The 25,231-nt window shown below is 34.2% G+C and overlaps 3 protein-coding genes across 4 annotated transcripts in view; 1 reads left to right on the plus strand and 2 right to left on the minus strand.

The window, feature by feature from the left end:
• LOC144966606 (protein RRP5 homolog) overlaps nt 1-315 on the minus strand; it is a 35,942-nt gene extending 35,627 nt beyond the window's left edge. The window contains exon 1 of one of the 2 annotated variants that reach the window (XM_078903319.1): nt 133-315. In XM_078903319.1, coding sequence (XP_078759445.1) covers nt 133-168 — 36 coding nt within the window. In that variant the 5' untranslated portion in view covers nt 169-315. The remainder of the gene's footprint in view (nt 1-132) is intronic. The other variant, XM_078903322.1, reaches the window with a different exon arrangement.
• A 290-nt stretch (nt 316-605) lies between these two features.
• On the plus strand, nt 606-7,836 carry LOC144966608 (DNA-directed RNA polymerase III subunit RPC7-like). Its single transcript, XM_078903330.1, has 5 exons — nt 606-884; nt 3,355-3,550; nt 4,830-4,951; nt 5,481-5,627; nt 7,055-7,836. Exons 1-5 carry the CDS (start codon nt 762-764, stop codon nt 7,139-7,141), a joined length of 675 nt encoding a protein of 224 aa, XP_078759456.1. The 5' UTR covers nt 606-761; the 3' UTR covers nt 7,142-7,836.
• An 8,167-nt stretch (nt 7,837-16,003) lies between these two features.
• On the minus strand, nt 16,004-24,912 carry LOC144966609 (lysM and putative peptidoglycan-binding domain-containing protein 3-like). Its single transcript, XM_078903331.1, has 2 exons — nt 24,243-24,912; nt 16,004-21,994 (listed from the first exon to the last, which is right to left on the minus strand). The coding sequence occupies exons 1-2, from the start codon at nt 24,558-24,560 to the stop codon at nt 21,422-21,424; spliced, it is 891 nt and encodes a 296-aa protein (XP_078759457.1). The 5' UTR covers nt 24,561-24,912; the 3' UTR covers nt 16,004-21,421.
• Between the last annotated feature and the right edge of the window lie 319 nt (nt 24,913-25,231).

The following is a 25,231-nucleotide window of genomic DNA, read 5'->3' on the forward strand; positions in this document are numbered from 1 at the left end:
CCATATCTTCTTGCAAGTGCCTAATTTATCGCTCTGCTCAGTCACAGAGAGTGAGAAGTGAGAGAGCGACTCTCTAGTCAGTCTAGAACTCAACTCCTAATCTAACTAACGCCTGCCAAACTCTAGGCTCACCATTCCAGGCCGTGGTAAAGCAGAATCCTCTTTCATTTTGGTGTATTTATGATTTCTTATAATAAGCACGTTGATTTTACTACTGTTTTCGACAACTCAAAGGATAAATAACCATTGTCCAGCAACTTTTTAGATCCTGCTGTGCTTCATGAGTTTCACATGGAGATCGCCATTTTCAAAATAATCGTATTCGACAAAAAAGCGAATTCCGTGGAATTGGATTTTCATAACTTGAAAGCTCGCGTTCTGTTAATCACTGTATCATACAACATGCAAGCAGTATTGTGATAATTATAGATAAATTATTTCAAATCTTTTTGGGTTCATAAATCAAATTTTTACATTTTGCCTAATTCTCTAGTTTTAGTAAAATCATCTTAGTATTCGTTGGGTGTTTATCTGCAGAATTAGATTCGACTCTCAATGAGCTCTTTTGTTAAAGCGTTTTATTTAGTCACTGGATTTTCATTTTCGCTTTAATTTTCCATATTTTTGTGATGGTTTGTGATTGCATTTTGTTTACATCGACGATCATCTCGGCTTACATCCATAGATATCACTAACTTTAAACTAAGGAAAATATGTTTGAACAATCAAACCGTCCTTACGTTTTGTTTTAATGCTCATCGATGGCTGGAAGGGGCCGCGGAAGAGGTCGAGGAGGTGGTTTATCAATCAACATTGAAGCGTTTGGTTTGGGAAGAGGTGACATCATAACTCCTATTCAAGCACAACCGCCTCCTTTGTACCCGGTAAGTTTGCTTTACATTGTGTTTTATTTGTATTCACATAATTCGGAGTAAATATATTACATGCAGTGGTCATCATGATAATAGCCGTGCCGTTCAATTATAAGTGATTCTGATTTTTTTGTTTGTTGGTATGTTCAAAATAAACAGAAGTGGTCCATGGCAAAGAGTAAAGGACGGCTGAAATTCCACATACAGCCGCCATTTAAATGACTAATAGTAGGTATACTGACTTGCTCACCGGAGTTAAAGTGATAGATATCTAAAGGAAAAAACACATTTGATTAGACCAGAAAAATGGCTTGTTTCAATAATTTCATCAATTTAGATTTAGTTTTGCAATCAAGATACAGGCTTGGCTTACGGCCATCTTTGAAAGTTTTTCTGTAGCGCCAGATATCTCAGATTTTATCATAGATTCACGAAACACAGGAGAGGCACTTGGCTCTTGAGACGTACCAAGTTGAAAGTAACGCCATCCTGGAATTCAGGGCTAACCACAAACGTACTACAGTCCTCTCCGGATAATCGCAACTCGGTTAATCGCAACATTTCCCAAGAAACGGAATTAATTCTATATAAGAGTCACTGGTTAATTGCAACACATTTTCGATCGACCTTAAAAAAATGGTAAATTCAAGAGCTCAGTCAAACAAAATTTCATGATTAAATTTCATCATGGGTGAAATCATGACAGTGACAGGTTGGAGAATCGAGAGTGGGTGGGATTTAATGCTACAGTAGTGTGTCACTACTCTATTTGAGACAAAAGAGGGCGGATTTTGCAGTATCGATTTGTGCCGTCATATGTGACCCCGTGATAAAGTTTTTTTTCCCTCATTCAAAAAGACTTTTAACCAATTTGCTTCCTTTTTTGGAAACTATTGAGCAACACGTTTATCCACACCTGGCCTCGGCAAGAAAACAGATTATCCTTGATGCCTTTTTAGGGAAAAGAGTGATGTCAAACACATAGGAAAACAGTGGAATTTACAACCATAAAAAGAAAAAAAAATAATTTAAAAAACGATTATAATTAATATATTATTATATATTATTATTATTATTAATTATTATTATTATTATTAAATTACTGATAAAACTAATAATAGTAATTATTATAATAATGATAATAATAATAATAATAATAATAATAATAATAATAATGTACCGTGTGTATTAAAAATATTAATATGCAAGTCAATATAAGAGAGAGATTATTGATATCCGTGAGAAAGAATTATGGATACTAAGATTAAATCTTAAACTCGAGTAACCTGAATAATGATCGGTTTTAATTTAAACTATCCATCAATTTTCTTTTATTAAAATTAAGTATTTATTGCAGTTAATCCTACTTCCTCCTACATACTAACTACTAATAAACTAGGTTCTCTCTCTCTCCAACAATATCAATTTTTTCATGATAGCGCCGTGAGTGACACAAGTCTGTCTTAGCTGCCTCGTCACTCAGCCAGTGATAGCTTATCGCTGGCTGAGCGACAAGCAGGCTGACTACTCTCTCTCGTAGTTTATTTCCTCCATGGATTTTATCTGTATCACCCAAAAGAGCCATATTAACAATTAAAAGTAGCTGAAATATTTTTAGTATTAAACTGTCTTTATGGCCATGAGAAAGCAGCAGAACAATTTCAGGAGTTATTTTGCTTCCACAGATATTCAGCCAAATGACAAAATCTCAGAACAAGAGAAATAATCCATAGTTGGGCTCATCTTTTTTTCATGTATTATATATCTATGTATGTATTTAATATTAATGTATATTGTTATTGTTTAATAAATATCTGTGTAACGTATGACATTTGATGTATAATCACAGGTCTTCCCTGAGTGGTGCCTGTATCTGAATCTTGCTAAGCAACCTGTTTATCGTATTGGATTTTTTTGATCATTTTGTTTTCTTCAAAGGTGGGATGGTTGACAAAACTTCTTTGTTATTACTAACAGAATAGGGAATCTGGATGGTAAGGAACAGCAAATAAAAGAATGAAATCTAAAGAGAGTAGGAGGGGTGAGGGTAAGAAGTATTTCTATAAACAGTACTGTTCTTGTGGATCAAGAATTTAGTAAGGCTTCAAGGCAGTTCCCCCTACACCCCCATGAAAAGAAAAAGAATGAAATACACTGAGAGACAATAAAAAGTACAAAAACTAAGCAGGGCGAGGAAAGAAACATCGGAATGCAGGGTGGTTTCAAAACCATCCATCAATGTAGGTTGCTGTTCACATGAGCTGGCTAAGAGTATATAATGGTTTAGTAATCGGATTCTTTTGCTTCTACAACAACAACCCTTCCTTTTCACTTTCCCAAATACTACATGATTATGTCAATTTAATAGTACTAGTACTCTCGCCTACTGGCATAATCATTTATCTTTATGATTTTCCTAATACCACAGTTGTTATGGGGATGTTTGTTATATTTAAGTTTCTTATCATTATGTGTTTTACAGCCCTCTCAGTTCAAGCCAGTCCCTTTACTGAAAAGTGATGAATATGAATATCGGTTGGCTTTAAAACAAGAGTTAAGAGATTTGTTTCGAAAGAGTCCATTTTATGTCAATCCTCCAAAAAAAGTAAAAGATATAGAGAGATACTCTGATAAATATCAGATTGGAGTTGGAGATGCTCAGCCCAAGTTGAAACCAGGTATAGTTTCAAATATTAATAAGAATTATTCTCTTTTCCAACTGAGATAGAATATTGTTATCTTCATCAACTTATTTTCTATGTACTCAAACATGTTCATTTAAATTCAATTAAGAGCTGATCATTTATTTGATTCCATTCAAATTTAGGTAAGTAGATGGAATTGACACTGAGTATCAGTGGTGATAAAATCTGAAGAGAGTAGAGAATTGTCACCAGCGAAATAGAAACTAGGACATTGCAGTATGATGTATTTGAACCTGAGTCCTAGCTGTTATGGCATCCTCCGTCTTGCAGAGAGAGAGAGTTTATTCTTTATTACCTCTTGAAATACCATTAATTATGGTTCTTAATTACATGGCTTTTTAAACACATGGGATCTGTTTATTATATCGACAGAACTTTGTTCTAGAGGTCATGTGTATCAGATTCTGACCCTTTTAGATAAACAATGTTGCATTGCTTTTCAAAGAAAATTGTCCTTGTTTAATTTAAATGGGAATTAGACTTTCATAAAATTTTGTGACTTTCCCCCCTCCACTGTGTCAAATAAATCTGTGTATATATAAGTCTTAAATTGGTAGTTATAAAAGCCATATAACTCGTCATCATACACAGAGCTTTAGCTTTAAATGATATTTCTTCTTATTTTGTTAAAAACAGATGAGGTTAAATATTATGTTGGCAACTTACTGAGATCAACTAACAAGAATAGGCATACCACTCATGGTTTTTTTTTTTTTAATGAATCTATTCTATTATCTGTTCCTTGATATTTAGCTCTAATTTACCTGATTTCCTGAATATCTCAAATACAGATTTCAGACATTCTAATGAGTAATTGAAAAATAAATACGATTCTTTTAGTTCTTAAGGTTTGATTAAGTATTCAGATCAAGGAACAGGAATGACTGCCTAGAATTCCTCTTATTAAAGTAGTTCTCCTTAAGGCTTACTGAGCCATAGTCTGTCTAAATGTCTGTGTTATTAAATGGACAATTGCTTATCTCTTTCTGGACAGAGTGCTAGTTGGCACAAAGTGCTTTCCACTAGATTTTACATATTCAGCAACTCAGTCATTACTGGGTGGACAGAGAGAACTGTGAAAAATGTCCTTTTAAAAGAATATAAAGTAGTAGAAATGCCCATTCCCTGGCTCAAATCTGCAGGTCTAATTTAGGTTATGTTGCAAGTCTAACACTGTACTGCTACACCACAGTGACGTATTATGTAAGTATTAAAGTTTAATGCTTTTATTTATCATTTATTTATTTTGAAGATTGGAGCAGGCTGCCATATGAACTTCGAGAGAAACGTAAAAGGAAAAAGGCTTCAAAGGTTTTCAAACCCAATTTTAAAAATGCTCGTCTTTCCACTGAAAATGTTGAGAGTCTTTTAGATGTGAGTACTAGTACTAAAATTACTTACTTCCATAGGATTTCTTGTTGGAGTAGGGAAATATTTTCCATATATCTTTATTTTTAAATAACAAATTTAATTGAACATGGTATTATTTGCATAAAGAAAATTGGCAGTAAAAATCAGGAAATTCGTCTTACTACAATCTAGCTCAAATAATAACTCAGGCCTTGATTACAAAAGGAAATTTAAAAGTCTGTTATCTATATAACTATAATCAATTTATATATTTTTTGTGTGTGTATGGTGGTCTGACATTTTGGCCGATAAAGGCCTATTGTTTCTGTTGCTTGAAGAAAGCGTACAAACAAAAAGTGGAATGTTGTGACAAAGTTGAATGTTTAAGAAACACTTAGGGTTTTTTTAAAATCATGCAACTTTGACCAAGTGCAACAAAGCCTAATTTCTTATAAAACTTTATCCCATGCACATTATATATCCTAGAGAGACACCACAATAGATGAAAACTGATGATTATGCTTTTTATCAATCTGTTTCTTTTCTATACAAGAAACTTGAGAAAGATGCCCCTGCAAATGAAGAGGACGATGCAGAAGCAGATGAAGAAGATGATGATAATGAGAACAAGAAGAAAGAGAAAGACGAGGAGGGTGATGATGAGGATGATGAAGAATATGAAGATGAAGATCTTGAGGAGGTTTGTCCTTTCACAGTCGAAGCATAACAGTGTTGTGCACCAAATCATTCTTGTAATAAATGTAAAATTGTAAAAATGGAGAAATGTATTGAAGAGGTGAGGATTTGGATACTTGCAATAAACTTAAAATGAATGAAGAGAAAACGGAGATTCTTTTTATAAACCCTAGAAAGCTTGTGCTTTCGGCCAATTCGAAATCATTGAACGCTCAAAATGAAATTATTCCTTTTTCTGACATAGCCCATAATCTCGGCATTTATTCTGATTGTAATCTATCTATAGAAAAATATGTATCCTTTCTTTGCAAAATTCTTTGTCTTGAATTACGTAAAATTGCCCAATTGTCAAATATTTTAACCCAAAAGTCCATTCAAACAATAGTCTCTTCTTTCATCTTTTCTAGACTTGACTAATTCATTACTTTTTAATCTGCCTGATAAGCTTTTAAATAAACTACAGCTTTTACAAAACCAAGCTGCACGAAACAGAATACATAGCCACAATGTTTTATTAACTCCACTGGTTGGTTGCCTGTTAAAACTAGAATTGCTTATAAAATTGCAATGCTATGTTTTAACTCTAAAAACGATTGCTCACCTTTTTATCTGAAGGATTTTATTGATGATTATGTCCCATCTCGTAATTTAAGATCATGTGATCAGCACCTTTTGTGCACCACAAAAAGAAGGAACACAAAATTAAAAGACAGAACATTATATTGCACAGCTCCAATAGTGTGGAATTCTTTGCCATTCAATTTGTGCTCTAGCTTTCCTGATTCTGAAGCAGTTTTTAAAAGAAATTAAAAAGTCATCTCTTTCGGTCATATTTAGATGGTATGTAGAAAGAACCAATTGAGAATTTATTTATTTATTTATTTTTCAAAAATGAATTAAAGTTGAAAAAGAATGGATAAGCAATCTTCATAATATACCAAGGTGTAATTACGTTATTTTTGGAGTGTCACCTCATAGAACATATTTACCCTAATTTACATTTTTAAAATAATTCTGTATTCTCATCTTTTAAATGTTGTTGATAATAAGATAGAGTAATTTTTGAAAAAATTATGATATATATTGCATGCCATGTATACATATTGTGCGCCTAGAGCTGGGATAGACGCTATATAAATACATTACATCTTCATTATTATTATTATTTTATTATTATTAGTATTATTATTATTATTATTATTATTAATATTGATTTATACAGTGCCAGTATCCATCACTGTTTCTCAAAGGCACCAAACAATAATCGCATAGTATCACTTGTTTTGAAGGTCTCCGTTTATTATTTACATTTCTTTGAGGATACTGAGAATTAAAGGAAGTCAAGAGACATACATTTAGAATAGTAGCAGCTATAAAAATGCATTGAAAAGAGTGATGTGGAGAAATCCATTATATCGTTTTATTCCTCAGGAGACAGATTACAACATGGCCTACTTTGACAATGGTGAGGGATATGGGGATGATGATGATGACGACGATGAGGGACCAACATACTGAATTGTGATTTTTCTCTATGACTATTTGCAAAAAATAACATTCTAATGTCTGAATTGAAATGATAATATCAATGAATAAAAACAATAATATCTGGATTTTAAAATTTTTTTTTAGCGTAAAAATGAGGTTTTAACTTTACACCACACCATGATCATGATGATGCAGATTATTGTTTTCACTAACAAATGATATTTTACATGTTTAAAAAATGCGCTATTTTCTGCAAAGATTGATTAAATTACATTCTTTTTTATTTGTTGATATCATATAAATAATTGTTTTAAAATATTGAGTTTGAAGAAGTACGTTATTTCAATAGAAAGGATGTATGTGTGTGTATGTTGTAGAGCAACGATAGAGAGAGAACAGAGAAAAGGCATTGAGCTAGTCATGAAAAAAATATGAAGAATGATTGAATCCGTTTACTTTGCAATAAATTCCATATATTCACCACTGAGTGTTTTTAAATTTAAATTTTTATTGTTGGAGGAGATTGAGAGCATAAAATTGATATTGCAGTTATAGACAGTAACTTTTCAGGACAAACATTGCAAAGAGTGCCTAAGGGAAATATAAATCTTAAGAGTAGATATTAAGAACAGTCATCAGTATCGATGGGGAGCATTTATATGGTATCCAAGCTAGATACACAAATAGAATGCTGAAGAAATAAATATATCTATTCCCAGTTTGAATAAGTCCCTCTTTGTTTCAATTTTTCTTGTATCATTGTAAGTGCAGAGTTATAAGTCTCCTAACTTTACTATCATCTTTCTTTAAACATTGCTGAAATCACACAAAAGTAATTCAAGCGTCGTAAACCCCTATACACAAACAAAAGTAGGATGATTGCTAATTTACAATGAGCTATTATAGATTGCTATCTTCCATATAAATGTCCTAACCTCATTCCAATTCCATACTTTACATAACTCTTGTAACCTTTTCATCCATAGTAGCCTGATATTTCTAGTTTTGACTCGTTAATTTAACTGTACTTGCAATAAGAAAAGGAAGATGATTTTCAACATGAAGAACAATTAGATTTAGAGCTATGTGCCTCCAGCAACCCTGAGTCACAGGCGACTAAGAATAAGACAAAGGGGAGTAATGCGCAAAAGTAGATCCCTTAAAAAGGTGTATACGAAACAGTGCCAGATAAAGCAGAAAGAAAAATATAAAAACTGCCTTCTTTTAAAAATCTTTCCTTGAGGTCGAACTTCAGATGTCCTTGTCACTGTTACTGGTCAGAGCATTACATTAGGTGACCATTGCACCCCAGAAGCTATCTGAGAATTGGGACAACTCATTGCTTGTATTCTTCATGAATAGTGAACATAATTCTTTTTGAGCTTCTGCATTAATAGAAACATTGAACACATAAAGACAAATATGTTTTTTTTTCTAACCCTGTATTTACCTTTTTGCTTTATCTGAGACTGTATCATAGACCCTATTCAGATTGTTAGCTTGCAGTGTACAGAATTGTTGCAAATTTTTGTACATCTTGCTATTTAATTGTTTTAATGTAAGCTTTTATGGAGTGCAATTATCTACTAAATGTGCTCAAAACACTATACAAAGGATCCCAAATCAACAGCAGCACTTGACATGCTGGCAAGACATCGTGCCTCCAAGGCGCTATTATTAGTGTTTATTTTCAACATATATAATGTTACCAGCCATGTACTCATTTTACACTTGAGTACAGTGAGAGGGTGTGAGTAGATTTCTCCATGAACTCAACTTTGTGCTACCTATAGCATAACTCTAGCCAGAGACCTACAGGTCAGAAGTCAAATGTCATACAGTGCCACCTCTATGACGACGTCGGCGGGACCACACAAAAATGGTATAGAGGGTTGCCGTTATAGCGGATCAACCAAAAATAGCGCAGGGGGTACTTGGGTATGGTTGTCTTTTTCCAACAACATACAGTGGTCCTTTCAGCCAAAGTAGAATACCTTGAAAATAATATCATGTCACTTTTTGAAATGACAGTGCCGGCCATTGCTTGCCAGAAAACTCATCATTCCTAGTATGTCTACTACAGTGGAACCGCCCGATAACGACATGCCACGGGACCGAGTTTTTATGTCGTTATCCGGAGGTGTCGTCATTTAGAGGTTTCCAATATGGCGGACAAAATGGGCGTGGTAAGGCCCGCGGGACCAGTTTTTATTAACATTGACAAGACAAACAAAACATTGTAGTGTATTCCTCTTAGAGGGTTCTTGTGCGTGTGTCTGGATGAGACTTTTAGGTGATCTGAACTGAGTACACTGATAGTGTGCTCCTGGAATCTACATCTGTTCCCTATTTAGACCATTCCCCTTTGTCTTACTTTTTCTTATGTCATTTCAATTGTAAATCTAGAATGTTTTTTACTCTCCAATTTTCTTCCACAAAAACACTACTACTACTACTACTGCTACTACTACTACTACTACTACTACTACTACTACTACTACTATCACCACATAATATCACATTTTTCAAGATTTTGTGTTTACTTGCTTACACTTAAATTTATACCTTGGTTTTTATTAATGCATATCAGCCAAGATTCGTCAAAAAAAAAAAGCTGCGTTCTCATTGATTTCAAAAGCTGCGTACTCATTGGTTCAAGCAGGAATCGTTTTTATAAAATTTGAGTACTCATACTCGGTATTTTTAGTATCAGATATCCACGAAAATCGCCAAAATTATGTCGTTATTCGGAGGTTTTATCAAAAAGTGCGTCGTTATCTGGAGGTATTTTTTACTGATCTTAAAGAGAAAAAAAATCGGGACCACGGGTCAATGTCGTTATCAGGAGGTTGTCGCTATTCAGAGGTGTCGTAATCGGGAGGTTCCACTGTATTACCTTTGCCTGATCTATAATTATAATGATAGGCCACAAAATCAGTGTGCTGTCACTGCTATTTTCTCTGTGATTCATAATCATGACGATTATTATCAAGTTATGGGGAATCCACAAGGCCCATCCCATAGGTGAAGTATAGCAAGACAAAAAATTACATAGCTTAGGAAGCTCTCACCCACCTGTTGACCGCTGTGGCACTTGCTTGAATTATAGTCAGTGTTCTCTTCAACTTGGTAGAAGTAGGAGTGATACATCATGATTCTTTTTTCATATTCATGTCCATGATCAGCGATGAAAAATACCATTAGCGGGTCAACTGTAGGGTATCTTACAACTGATGCATGTCCTGTTCATGTGAAGCCTTCACCAGCTGGTCACCCGCATTGATGTTTACTTGAATCACTGCAGTCAACTGATTAGTGAACACTTGTACAAAGCGAATTGCCAGGTAAGCTCAGGTTCTATCTTGTTTTGTCTCACTTCTGGAAACACTCACATCAACTGGTACAGATGGACTGGATGTCTTACGTCGGTCAATCAAGCATTTTGATTGGCTACGACTACAGAATTTCATTGGTCGGAAAGCAAACATCTTCATTGGGCCACAAATTTAGTGTTGTTGTCGACTTAAAGGTGGTGATTACTGCCATAATGATTTCACTATACCGGGTTTTCACTTAAATGTATGTTCGTTGTGGTGATTTAAAAAAATTACTAAAGAAATTATATAGGGAAGAAATCGGGTCTCGGAATCCATGCTGGCTGCATTTCAGTAAACCCAATCACTACTGGGTTGCTATGGATAACAATATGTAAAAATAAAAATGAAGTCTGGGATATATATCTGATTATTCTTATTTAATTCAACATTACATACTCTTATTCTTATAAACCTGGCCCAATATGTTCATGGGAAAAGATTACAAAAAGAATTCTGAAAAAAAATAATAATCACAGTCACAGTAACCACCTCAAGGAATCAGTCGGGTTAACATTATATTTTACATAAATTTCACACAAAAACTTATTCATCTCTTTTTATAAATATTTACAAAATAATCATTTATTTACATTTCAAATTTACAATTATAGTTTCCAACACAATAAAATTACATATCAATATAATGGGTAAGGACAAGTTCCGAAAAATCAAGAAAACATTAAGTCAACTTTCTTTTAATACTCATGAGAACATAACAATAACAATTCAGTAGATATAAACCCCCCCCCAAAAAAAAATTAATTAATTAACTAGTGCCCTATCCCTATCCAAAACCATGTCACCTTTCGCGTCAACTTGGTATTATGCCAGAATGACCTTGGTGAAGAAAATTGAGTTCAAAGTCAAAATTGTCAGAATTAGGAAATTTAAGTATTTTGAAATCTCACTCTTCTCAATAAAGGCTCAAATCTTATATTTGGGTAGATGAGGTTAACCTTTCACTTTAAACTTCCATTTTAAGCTTTGGGTTCATCCTGACAGAATACCACAGATGATTGGTCACAAATGGATAATTTTTTGACAATCATAAAAATGAAGCATTTTGACGAGAAATATAAATACTAATCTGGTGAATTCATTATAATTATAACCAATACAATGAAACCTCGCTTATGATCAACTTAAAAACGAGCATGGACTATTTTAAATAAATTATGTCAAAACATGTTATACAACAAAACATGACAATGGTCCTCAACCCAAAGTTTCATTCTGATTGATCCCACTGCTTCAATATAATGAAGTATAATATAGAGCATTTGCTGAACTTCATCAAATTTCAATATTTAAAAAATGTATGCACACTGCAGTAAAGAGATCAAATTGATATCGGTAAGAAAACATGTTGCAAAATTGTCCTTTGACTGAACCTTGTAATTTTACCTTTCAGAAAATTGAAATTTCTGTTATACTATATTATTGTTTTTTTAAAAAATATGATGACGCTTGCAACTATTTGATATTTTTTTGTTTTTAAGGGGTTTTACAGCGCATGTAACTCTGAGAGTCAAAACAATTAAAAGCACCCAAGAAAAAATAAGACAAAGGGGACTGGTTCAAATAGAGAACATATGTAGATTCCGAGCACAATGTATCGATGGTCCTTGATATCACCTGAAAGACGGACCCAGACACAAGTGAAGGATCCCACTGAGAGGAATACACTCATATGTTTACAGAATTGTATTTAAAAGAGGAGGTATATGTGCATAACAGAGAAATTAACAAGGAAAACAATATCATCTCCCAAAACTAATAACATCTGTATCTTCCCTCTTAGTCTCAGCCAAGGATTCCAGCCTGAGCTATAATAAAACCTAGTGATCCCATTCCAAGACAAAGACAGAAAGCAACCTGGAAAAGGAGATCAGGTATATGAGGATTGAAGACATAGCAAGAGTTCTCCCATCAACCCCCGCCAACGACACTTTGAGGTCATATAAGCATCTAAAGAAGAAGATACTATACTAAATACAATCAATATGGAGTCCTTGTTTCCCTCCCAGCCAGGGCCAGGATAAAACTAAGTAATCTCATTCCAAGACAAAGACAGAAAGCAAGTTGGAAAACAGATATAGGGGGATAGGAGACGTAGAAAGTACATCCCTGCCCACAACGGGAGGTCAGGAACTCCACCCAGGACATAAAACTAAGATCAAGCTAACAAATACCTTAGAAAAAAAGAAAATCAAAGAGATTGAATTCAAATGAGAATATTTGTAGATCCATTCGCAATATATCCCTGTACATAGCTTGAAACCACTTAGAACTCCCACGATTACACTGTCATATAATCGCCATTCAAATGGTTACATAATAATTATATCTTTACAAATCTAACATTAAACTCAGTAATATGCATAATGGACAGATTAATCACATGGAAAAAAATATCTCCCAAAAAGAGTTATCTCCATCCGACTGCTTCCCTCTCAGAAAAAGGACTCAATGCGGAATTTGAGTGAAACCAAACGGTTCCATTACAATACAAGACAAGGACACAAAATCCCCATAGAAAAGGCAGCGAGGTTGTGAACAGATGAAGAATCCACAAGCCAGAGACGACCAAAGGGTATACTTCTTCAGACAGGGAACAGCAGTGAATACCAATACCAGGAGCAATCATCTATAGGTGTGTCTAGTTTGAGACCATCTACAGGAGACTCTAGCAAAGGATCCTTTGGAAAGAGGGGTATCTCTGATAGTTATAAAATATTTTTCAAAAAGTAAATTATTAATCATGGAGAGATGATTTAAAGTGCATTTTATACCTCCATATGAGAATGTGAATATTTACAAGGCAAATAAACAAAGGGCTTGACAAATCAAGTGCTATGTTGTTCTCTATTCACATTAACAATAGGTATATTAACATCTCAAGGGGTTGGTTGCAAGTCAACAAACAGCAAAGCAATGATAGATTTTTAAAAAAATCAATGTAACAATAATTACTTAAAATGAAGATAGTATTAAAACTAAACTTTTTAAAGAAGGATCATTATTTTAAAACAACAACATATATCAAAGCAAGAGGGAAAAGTTTTCTTCGTTGAGTATATGAAACAAAAGCTGACAAGTAAATCTTTTAAAACTTGAACAAATTTTGAAATTCGTAGGTGGGGAGAGAAGGCTCAAGCAGATTTATAAATTGATGTAAAGATATGAGTATGAGTCTGGTATTTTTAAAAAAATTGATAATCATAATAGAGTTTGTAAGACGATGTTACAGGTCTGAAGAATTTTCATAGATATCTTATCTATATCAATAAAGGAAAGAGTGAATTTGTGTGTCTGTGACATCCACAGGCAAAACGGGACTGCTTTCTGCTTTGAAAATTAGCCAGTTTATCAACATTTCCTCTGATGCGAGTGGTCGAGAATTTTGCAATTTAGGTCTGTTTTACAACGGCCATATACATTTTAAAATCAATTTCCTTTGATCCTGAAGCTTTACAACGCCCTTTTAAACAACAAACAAGAAAGCCAGTCCAATATACAGGTTCATAACAAACATCACCCAATCACAATACACACAAACATTCTTCAAAGGTTAATGCACAATAGTAATCATAATGCTTTGATGCGCTGAAATTTAACACTGATTCAAATCTATACATATCCAAGAACTTTACTCTTTACTCTCTCCATCTATCAATACATTGTGTTGACGGATTGAAGTTGAATTCACTTAGCTCTTTGTTATTGATGTTTGTATGTTTGTTTTTAAGGTCTTACAGTGCTTACAACATATTTAGGTCATATCAGCGCCAGTATGTTTGTTTTTAAAGGTTTTACGGCGCTTGCAACATATTTAGGTCATATCAGCGCCAGTAAATAGGAAGAAAATGGGATAGTAAAAAAGATCTACAATTACAACTAAAGCACCCAATAAAAAAAGAAGACAAAGGGGAACTGGTTCAAATAGAGAACATGTTTAGATTCCAAGAGCACACTATCAGTGAACTTAGTTTGAGATCACCTAAATGTCTCATTCTGACAAAAGCACATGTCCCCACTAAGAGGAACACATATATGTAAAACAAAAATAATAACAGAGATGATTTACAAGACAAAAAATATCATATCTCAAGACAAACTATACATATGACTGTTTCCCTCCCAGCCAGGGCCAGGACAAAACCAAGTAATCTCATTCCAAGAAAAAGACAAAAAGCAGGTTGGAAAACAAATCTAGGGGGATAGAAGACACAGTAAGTGCCCACTACAGGAGGTCACGAACCCCACCCAGTCTTTGTTATTGATTTTGGATAACGAGTGGAATGAAAAGTTACCACTCAAATATATAAATCAGACCATAAACGTTTAAAGTTATGCATAGTTTTGAGTGTTGGTAGGCTTCACCTGGTGGGCAGATGTTTTTAAAATTCTTAATAAAACAACTTCATCCCATTAATAACAAAAACAGAGATCATATAATTATAATGTAACCTTGGTATCTACATCTCAGCCAGGACTAGACTGGGTGTAAGCCACCAAGGCATTTAGATGAGCTTAAGAGCATCCAAGATAAACAAGTGACTTAGTTCAAACAAAGAGCATAAGTAGATCATTTTGTTTTTATGTGCCAGTAAAATTGAAGAATTCTAGACTTAAAATTGAAAGCGCACAATAAAAAGTAATACAAGGGGGAATGGTTCAAATAGGAAATCTATGTAGGTTCCAAGAACACACCAACTGTGTACTTATTCTTACTTAACTTACGTACAATTCTCATCTAGGAAAAAGGATCCCACCAATAAGAGTCCACTCAAATGTTCACAAACCATCATTATACATTCAAAATAAAACTAAAAAAAAGTAACAGTACATAACAAAGAGGTGAGTTACAAGGAAATCAATATCATTTCCAAAAATATATAACTATATATTTGACTGTTTCCCTCCCAACCAAAGCCAGGACAAAACTAAGTAATCCCATTCCAAGACAGGGACATAAAGCAAACTTGGAAAACATAAATAGGGGTAATAGAATTCACAGCAAGTGACCCCGTTGCCCACCATGGGAGGTCAACTCCCTCCCCAGAGAATTAGATTAGATCCAGTAGTGATCAATCCAGGTGCTTAATCTGAGATCACCTAAAAATGCCATCAATAAATACTACATTAGGCCAAGCCCTTGCCAAAAGTGATGCACCCAAACACTTGCAAAATATACTGCTGACAAAAAGAAAGCAATATGGTGTTGTCATTTTCAAAATGTTAGTATTCTGTGAGAATAACTTATAACAAAGACATTAACAAAAAACAACTGATATTGTATATATGTCTATATTGGATTTAAAAGACAAATTTGCTAATCCCATCATTCACTTGTGCGAAAGAAAGCATGAGAAGAAACGAGCAAAGAGTGTGCTTGTACTCCTAAACAATACATAAATTCATTAACTCTGACGAGCCGAAACCTTGCACATTTTGCAATCTAAAAACACCAATGCAACACAACACACACACACACAAAATTTAGATTTATTGGTTCGTTTCCTTTAAAACTTTTAATTTCAAATGACAAAAGTCTAGTCATGACATTCTTTTAGCTCAGATTAAACTCAGGTTTGAGTTACTTGTGTCTTTAATTTAATGACATTCAAAAGGATAACAACTTTGGAAAAGGCATAATTTTTGACTAGGAGGGAATCACCGGGACAAACAGTCAGGTTTTCATGAATCCTAGCAGTGATTTACAGCTCAAAATTCAATGGAAAAACACAGTCAATGAAAATAGATACCATTAATTATTTAAAATTTACAACAATATAGTTTGAAGAACCACAAAAGAAGATAATATTCAAAGGAACAAAGAGCACACATAAACATGATGATTTCATTATCCCATTTTTTGATTTGCATCGTTATTGGTTCTTAATTGACAACACATCATCACCATCCCCTCACCTATCTCTCTCTCTCTGCACAAAGACATATGGGTACAAAAGCAGAGCTGCCAACCCCCCAATGAATAAAAGTGGGAGATTGCTTACAAAAAAAGAGGAAGATTAACTTTAAGGAAAAAAGTGTACAATATATCTATTTTAAACATGTAGTGCTTGTACTCCTAATCAGGTTGATTACATCTCTTTAAAAGCCTCTCACAACTTCCATTGCTAGTGAAACTAAACACCTGTTGTTACCATTAAATTTCTTTAACCTTCGGACATGGCCTTAATTTTTTGTGTACAATTTAAGAAAAAGCATACAATGGCCAAAAAGTGCACAATTCCTCATTTTCAGCAGGTTGGCAGTACTAAAATATTATCCACAATATATTAGCAGTGCTGCTAGTGATTGGTACCTACTGAAGATACACTGTGACAACAAAAAAATGACACTGCATTTTAAATCCCTACTACTACTTTCGCTATTCCCCCCTTTCAACTCCCAATAAACAATCACACAAAACAAAGTAAGTGTTGCTTTTCATCCATTACGAGCATCAAATAAGTTTTGATGATGAAACTTTTTAAATTTGCTTGTGGCTTTACTAAGACTGTACTTTTTGATCATGGTGATACCATGTTGAATCATACTTTGATCACTTTAAACCTCATTGAACGCAGGGTGCCATGAGTACAATTTATCAAACACACAAACACAACAAGGGGATTTTCCATCACTTCATTGGATTAGAGTTATTACTGGATCCCAATTAATCATATCCTAGCTGTAGACTGTATATATATATGCTGAAAATAAGGATGAATTGATCGTAATTCATTTTATCAAGGCTGCATTGTATTTACATACTGAAACTAAAGGATGAATTCACAAAATCTCTCCTTAAGGGATGAAAGAGGAATAAGAAGATATACATCAATCTTTTTAACTCTTGATTCAAGACAATTCAAAGACCTTTTACATTCATACTGACTAAACACAAGGAATGACGGGCATTTGTTTTGTGTGTTTCTAGCATAAAAGACTTAACAATAAACATAATGGGGAATTATATAATAAATGAATGAGGGTCGTTGGTTAAATGACGGAAAGTGCTAAATATTTATCTAGTTTGTTTTTGTTTTTAAGAAAAGGTAAGACAAAGGGGAATTGGTTCAAATAGGAAACAAATCATGTAGATTCCAAGAGCACACTAATAAGGTACTTAGTCTCATCCAGACACAAGCACAGGTCCTAACAAAGAGGGATACACTCAAATGTTTACAAATCAAATATAATATGTAAACAAAACATCAGCGCTTAACAGAGAGATGATTTACAAGACAAAAAATATAATCTCCCAAAACTCTAACTATACATTTGACTGTTTCCCTCCCAGCTAGGGTATCCAGCCAGGGCCCGGACAAAAACCAAGTAATCTCATTCCAAGATAAAGACAGAAAGCATGTTGGAAAACAGATATAGGTGGAAAGAAGACAGAGTAAGTGTCTCCCTGCCCACTATGGGAGGTCAGGAACTCCACCCAGATATTTATCTAGGACTAAGAATAAAAATATTGATGATAGAGTAATGATTGCAATAACGCCTTAAAAGCTGATAACATTTCCATTTCTCAAACTTAGCTAAACAAATACTTCTTTACTTTAGGTTTAAAAATAATCAAATGAGAAATAACATTAAGAATTTGAATTTTTTTCTTTACAATATCAATAAGTAATCTGTGTTGTTTCTGGAATACCTTGCAGGTATTGTGGTGCAATATTATTGAAAAAGTGAGACATTTAACAATGCATTTAGTATTGCCCAATATAGCGGAAGGAGGGCAATAGTATAATGCTGTTGCAGACCTGCCACTTCACGAAAAAGGAAATCAGTATAACATTGTAAAAAAATCAGTATCTGGGGAAAAAAATCAGTATGAGACGTAAAATTATCCCCCCCCCCCCCCCCCCCCGCCCCCCTTATTTTTCCCCAACACCCAAAATGGCACGCACAACGCCAATCTGGCAATCAGACTACTAACTTATTTAAAGATGGTGGCACTTAGGTAACGAGTCAGAAGCCAGGGACCGCGGTGGTTTACCAGTACAGCTCGTTGTCGCTTCATAAAGGAAATGAAAATTAAATAACGCGCCGTGTGTGTTTTCTATCTGTGTGAGGGCATCACAAAGAGGCTCGCTACGTCATGTGATCTATCGAGGTATAGCGGGACGGGTCAAAGTTCACGAGACTTGAAAATTTTAACGTGCAACGTAAAGCACAAAGTAAACGTAAAAGAGAGGGGTGGAGGGCTGCGGGCCCTTGGTCACTTGGTGAAATCGGTACGATCGGCAAGTAAATCGGGAAATCGGTAAATACGAAAAAAAGGTCTTGCAAATCGGTATGATACCGATTAATCGGTATGAACGGCAGGTCTGCTGTTGAGTGACCAGTTTTTTTAAAAATTCACATGCACAAGACTTATCAAAAAAGAAGTGGTTATATTACAGTTACAGTACCTTACCTTGATTTAAAATATACTTTCTGCACTCGTAGTCTTTTGGCACACTTGAGCAAATCCATTCTTAAAGCTAATAGAATTATTAACGTTTAGGTTAACATTTTTGTAAAATTAATAACATAACCCAAGAAAACATTTTAGTAACATAAAGAACCAAATATAACAAACGTTCATTAAAAACCAATCAAAATACTAATGACAAGGTAACGTCATTCCTGTCATATTAAAAAAAAAGCATTTATACCAGAAATTGAGCAATGGACTTCCAAATAGAAGAAATATCTTATGACTATTACTAAAGGCATAAAAAGATTTAAGTTGATACAATTTGTGATGAGAAATAGTCTGGTGTCCGTCTTTACATTATATCGATAACTTGATCTCAGCAACTTGCATACTTTGGAAACATTGAAAGACTTTCCAAACAGAAATAATAAATTCACATTAATTGATTAAGATTACACGAAAACAGAATCAGAAAACAATTCAATCATAAAATTAAAAGGAAACATAATGAAATTATCATCTATATGTTGTGCTAAAATTAAATACCAAGCAATCTATTTTTATACTATTTTTAGCAATGTTTTGAGAACATGCTCAGCTTGTTGAAAGTTTATTTGCAACAGGAATGCTTGAAAACGTTAAGGTCATGACATAAAAATCATATCCATGACCTTCAAGTCAGGAATTAAACTATGAGCCATGGGCTTGTCAAATACTGTATTCAAGTACAATTGTTTTTGTTTTTTTCAAATACAAATGACACAGCTCCTGCAATTATATACTGTCTATTAAAGGTTTCTGAAGTTTTAGTTTGATGTCCTTTTCAACAGCTTTCAGATTGTTAATTAAGATGGTAGTTTACAGCATGTCATCAACAGAACTAAAAGGGTCATATTGAGAAAAAAAATACAAGTGTCTATACCACAAAGGTTGATCTGTGATCACCTTAACCAAGGGACAATTTTTACCACAGCATTACCAATGCACTCATTCTATTGCAATCAATTACAAAAGTAATTGGAGTTAGGCATTGAAATATTAAAAATAAAAAAGTGCCTTTTAATCTAAAGTGTAGCAGTCATATCAATAGCACATAGTCCACTCCAGACAATCACAACTCGGTTAATCGCAACATTTACAAAGAAACTGTATTAATTCTATATAAATGTCACTGGTCAATTGCAACAAACTTTGGTTAATCGCAACACATTTTCGACCTCAAAAAGTGGCAAATCCAAGAAATTAATCAAACAAATCTCATGATTAAATTTTATCAAGGGTGACAGGTTGAAGAATCAAGAGTGGGTGGGGTTTAATGCTATAGTAGTGTGTCACCACCTTTTTAGAGACAAAAGAGGACGGGGCTTTGCAGTATGGGTTTGTGAGGTCATCTGTGACCATTATATAGGAGGTGAAGGGCCTAGACAACAGAAGGCAATGACAATTGTAAGGAGAGATAACAATAACCTTTGTTTTGTGCATTGTGAATTGTGATCAATGGCTTTGATAAGAGCTTATTGTCTCTCATCACGGCTAATCTCTTTGACTCTTACAAATGTTGAGAACAAAAGAGTGAAAGTTAATCCAATCTGAATAAGATGTCGGCTTGCATCATAGCTGCTTTTGCTTGTCAAAATCTATACAGGGCTGCCATATGGTTTTTGTTTCAATCAAATTGCTGTCTGTGGTGGACTAAGAACAATGTCTACAATAATTTGTTTGAGTTTACCATATATGTGTAAAATGTTGCAATCATGAACTTCAGTTAATTGCAGCTTCGGTTAATCGCAACATTTCCGCTGATCCTAAGGTGTTGCGATTATCCGGAGTGGACTGTACTGTCATGCTTTAGACATCATCATTTTTATCCTTATATGATGGTAGTAAGCTACAAACACCAAATGACAAATCTATTGATTCCAGAATTACATCTCCAAACATATTAGCTTACTTAGTTCTAGAAGTTGAATAGTACTTCAGTACTTTTAGATCACAGCAGAGCTATAGAAAAGAATGATAACAAAACAGAGGACATATTTAGATATCATATCCCTAAAGTTCATTAGTTTATACAACATTCTTGGGCCACAAGTACCACAGAAAAAGTAAGACAAAGGGGACTAATTCCAGGGGAAAAAAAAAAATCACAATCACAAACTACTCGTGTGCCCAGCCTGACACCACCAAAATCCCACGAGACAAACATAGGATCTTAAAACAGAGAGATACTAAGATGGTTTCTCTCCAATGTATTTGAGAGAGATGAAATATTATAAAAGAAAAATCACACATCTTCACATTTTACAGCCTCCCTGTAAGCAAAGGATTCCAGACTTGACCTGAATAAAAACATTTGAAATTCCAGGACAAAAAGGGCAAAAAGCCACATAAAAAGGGATTAAAGAGATATTACAAGATGTTCCATTAACCCTCTGCTTAAACCTTATCATTATAATGTAACAAAAATCAACATAAACATAAAAAATGAAGATGTCAAGACTTCAGAAAATAGTAGTATACTAAGTACACCAAAGGCACAATGATGCTTATCACTAGAGTGTATATCACAAGCGACCACCAACTCATTCCACAATCTGCCCCATTATTCCTATTATTTTTGACAGGTCTATCAAGAGGACGAATGCTTTTGTTAGTCAAAACAGATATCACTTCAGTCAATGACTCCCTCTCGGCACGTGGAGTTTTCTTCAATTTACCTAAGTCCTCATCCATTTTACGTAAGAATTTTTCAGCCTCCTTGCCTTGCGATGAAAAGTTTTCTCGAATACTTAATGTCTTCAAAACCTTCATCTGAGTCTCTGGGTCACTGAAGTCATGTTGGGATTCACTGTCATAGAAATAATCACTTCTACTATCCTCATCTGACATTGCAGCAGCACCATTCCAATGGCTTGATGAAGCTTTTTGCTGGGTACCTTTTCGTATATCTTGAACTTCTTTTGAATCAGATAGGACTCCGTATCGAGCGATTGGCACTTTCACTGTTTTCAGGGCAAAGAATTCTTGATCCTGAATAAGATTATTCAACCTTTTCAGATCAGACACCTGTGTGGTGTGGAGTGGGGGGGAGGGGAAGAGAGATTTAAAAAAAAATAATGAAGGCTTGACATTGTTAGTGTTAGTCGCTAGTGTTGGTGACAATTTTTTTTTTTCAAAAGGAAAGAGAAAAGAGAACAGTCAATTATCATCTCTTTTTCAAGCAATTTTCTGTATGCAGTACACAAGAATGATGTAGAATTGGCACAAATCACTTTTTCTATCCTTGAAGTTGGGATTTTGTTATCATTGACTCATATACATGCAAAAAATATTTATGACTGGCAGCTATAGCTATTGGTGTTATTTAAAAATTGTCCAAAAAGATAAATTCCTATAAGCCAATCATAACCATTCATTGTCAGCAGAGAGCAGCAAACCATAATTATGGCCATGTCATACAGCAGGCAGAAACTGGGAAAAAATATTGTTTATGTTTTCAATAGCCTGATTTTTCAATAATTTTTTTTTTTAATTAATTTATAAATTAACTTCTCATCGTTTGTATTCAGTCCCTCCAAACAAGTCTCAAATTCGATCTACACTTATAAATACTCCTTTATTCCCAAGTCCAGATTTGACCTAAAGAAAATTCCTTAATATTTACAAGTTACTACTTGTTCTAATGAGTGGGTGTTTAGTTTGCAAAGTTGCATTTAATTGTTTTTTTTTGTGTTCTGTAGATGGACAAAACAATACACACTTTTCAATAAGAAACTCCATTCAGTAGTCCTACTTCATTGGCTTATATGTTCAGGTCGTTATGGAAATTTGCAACATTGTCAAACCAAATGGCTACATCTACAAGTGACTACTTCAGTGTTATAACTGTTATAAAAATTCTATAACTTTTTGCTTATTTGTCTGAGGAGGCAACATCTCTGTGAATGACAAACGCAACATTAATAAAATTATTAATACGAATTATATGCACTTTTGCTTTTTATTATTTTCATGTCATTTTTCATTGAATATATTGCTTTATAAAATTATGTAAATACATTTTATAATTAGTTCAGGTGGATCAAGCAAAACATCTAAATATTATGCTCTTTCCTCTGTCCACCCTGCCATGATTAGGTAGCTGAGCCAGTTAGAATTGGCAGAAAGACTTTGATAGACAAGTGTTCTATCAAAAAGTAGTAAGCAATTGTTTCTATCCAATTAACACCACAGTAACCAGGATATGCTTTTGCGCGCTACTACAACTAATAGATACATCTCTAAAGTCAATAAAATGCTTGGAAATTAGGGATTCTATTCTATAAATATGACACAAAAATTGATGGACGGTGGAGAGGAAAATATGGATAAGGCAGATTGGGGGGAGGGGAGATGGGAGAGAGTGAGAGAGAGAGAGAGAGAGAGAGAGAGAGAGAGAGAGAGAGAGAGAGAGAGAGAGAGAGAGAGAGAGAGAGAAAGAGAAAAAGAGAGAGAGAGAGAGAGAGAGAGAGAGAGAGAGAGAGAGAGAGAGAAAAGGAGGTGGATAGATAGATGGAACGTTAGAATGATTGAAAGATAGATATGTCATTAATAATGTAAATGAGCTGTTGAGTCATATTTTCTGAGAAATTTGCCATAAAACGCCAAGTTTCAAACTCAAATTCCACTTATTAAGCGAGATACAGCCACAAACCAGAAAAAAACGCGAATAAAAGCGTCCCATTTTTTCCTTCTTTGGGCTCATCCAAATAAATGACACATTTGAAACTGCATAACTTTTTTATTTATGAATGGATTTTCAAAATTCAAAAAGATTTTTACTCAGTGGAGATAGGGATTTGATTTAAAAGCGTAGTCAAGGTCGACTGAAATTTTTTTGATAGGCCAGCCACAATCGACACCCTTGACCCATGAAGAGCTTATTTATATTAATGCGCATTTAATATTCTCAAATTAATATAAATAATGATTGGGTTATAACGTGATCACAGACAAAACAATCAAATTGCCTTTGGATTAATAAAGTATTATTATTATTATTATTATGTCATACAATGCCCAACACAAAATGCTTCCTTCATTTAACAACCATTGAACCAGGCAAAAAAACCCATCTATCTATATAGCCTCTTTTATAAGGAAAATGGTTCAATTTAGATCTAGGTGACTTTTATTAATTATTTCCATAGAAAACTCTCATACTCATACCAGCGGTGTTAACTGAACAGTGATGAATGAGTTAACAAACATTTTTGTACTGTGAGATCATGTAGTAATAGGTACGCGGTCCATTGTTAATTAATACAAAACTCACATTGCAAGCATATTTTAGCGCTATCGCTTGAAGTGTCTCGCCTTCATGAATTTCTCTTTCAAAGAAGTCTGGTTTTGGCTCTTCAAATGGTTTGGCAGGGAAAGAGGGTTTGTGTCTCGATCTCATTTCAAATTCTACAACATCATCTTCGTCTTCATCTACCATATTTCCATCTCCAAAAACATAAACTCTTGATGCTTTAACATTTTGAACCTGAGCTCCATCATGATCCAAGCTATTAATCTCCGATTTCCTCGAAGAACTGCTACTGCTAAGAGATGCAGTAATTCGAGGAGTTCCCCGAACATAAGACGCCATGGTTGGGTCTTCTAATTACCAACTAAGCATTACTCCATCATAGTTTTTCTTCAGAAGAGCGAAGCCCACAACGAAATGTAACAATATCTGCACTTCACTGGACTTGGTTTCAATAAGTTTTAGCGAGGAGGAGCTGAATAACTCAACCCGGGTTCGACGAAAAACACATTCGTATTTTCAAAGTAAACATATGAGGGTGAGATATAGAATCTAAGGTAGCTTAAGATTGCGAAAAGCTTCACTGTCTAATATGAAATGAGATAATATTGTTTTCATAATGTCCAAATAATTGTAATTTAAATGCTAAAATTGGGTGTTCCTCTTTCCACGTCAAAGATCAACAAATGAAAACAATAAACGGTTTCGTTGATCAAAGTACGATAACTCTCGACATTCAGACAAAAAGTTTGATTTCGATATTGGTTAAAGCCACCGATATTAATGTATCTCATCTCTGTTTGTTTTATCTACATATTCATTTTAATTTATTTCAAATATGAGGATAAATTAGTAAAATAATTGCTGTCATGGGTAACAATAGAATTATCGCATTTATCGGAAATTAAAACAATTTGATAGTAACCGAATGATCGATATTCATTCAATGATAATAAAAGGGAACTGTGTTTACCGTCCATGAGTGGACTGAATACACAGCTGTGAATTCAATA

This window comes from Berghia stephanieae, chromosome 2 (assembly GCF_034508935.2).
Source record: "Berghia stephanieae isolate SIO BIC M18660-M18661 chromosome 2, UCSD_Bste_1.3, whole genome shotgun sequence".
In the NCBI taxonomy this organism is placed as follows: domain Eukaryota; kingdom Metazoa; phylum Mollusca; class Gastropoda; order Nudibranchia; family Aeolidiidae; genus Berghia; species Berghia stephanieae.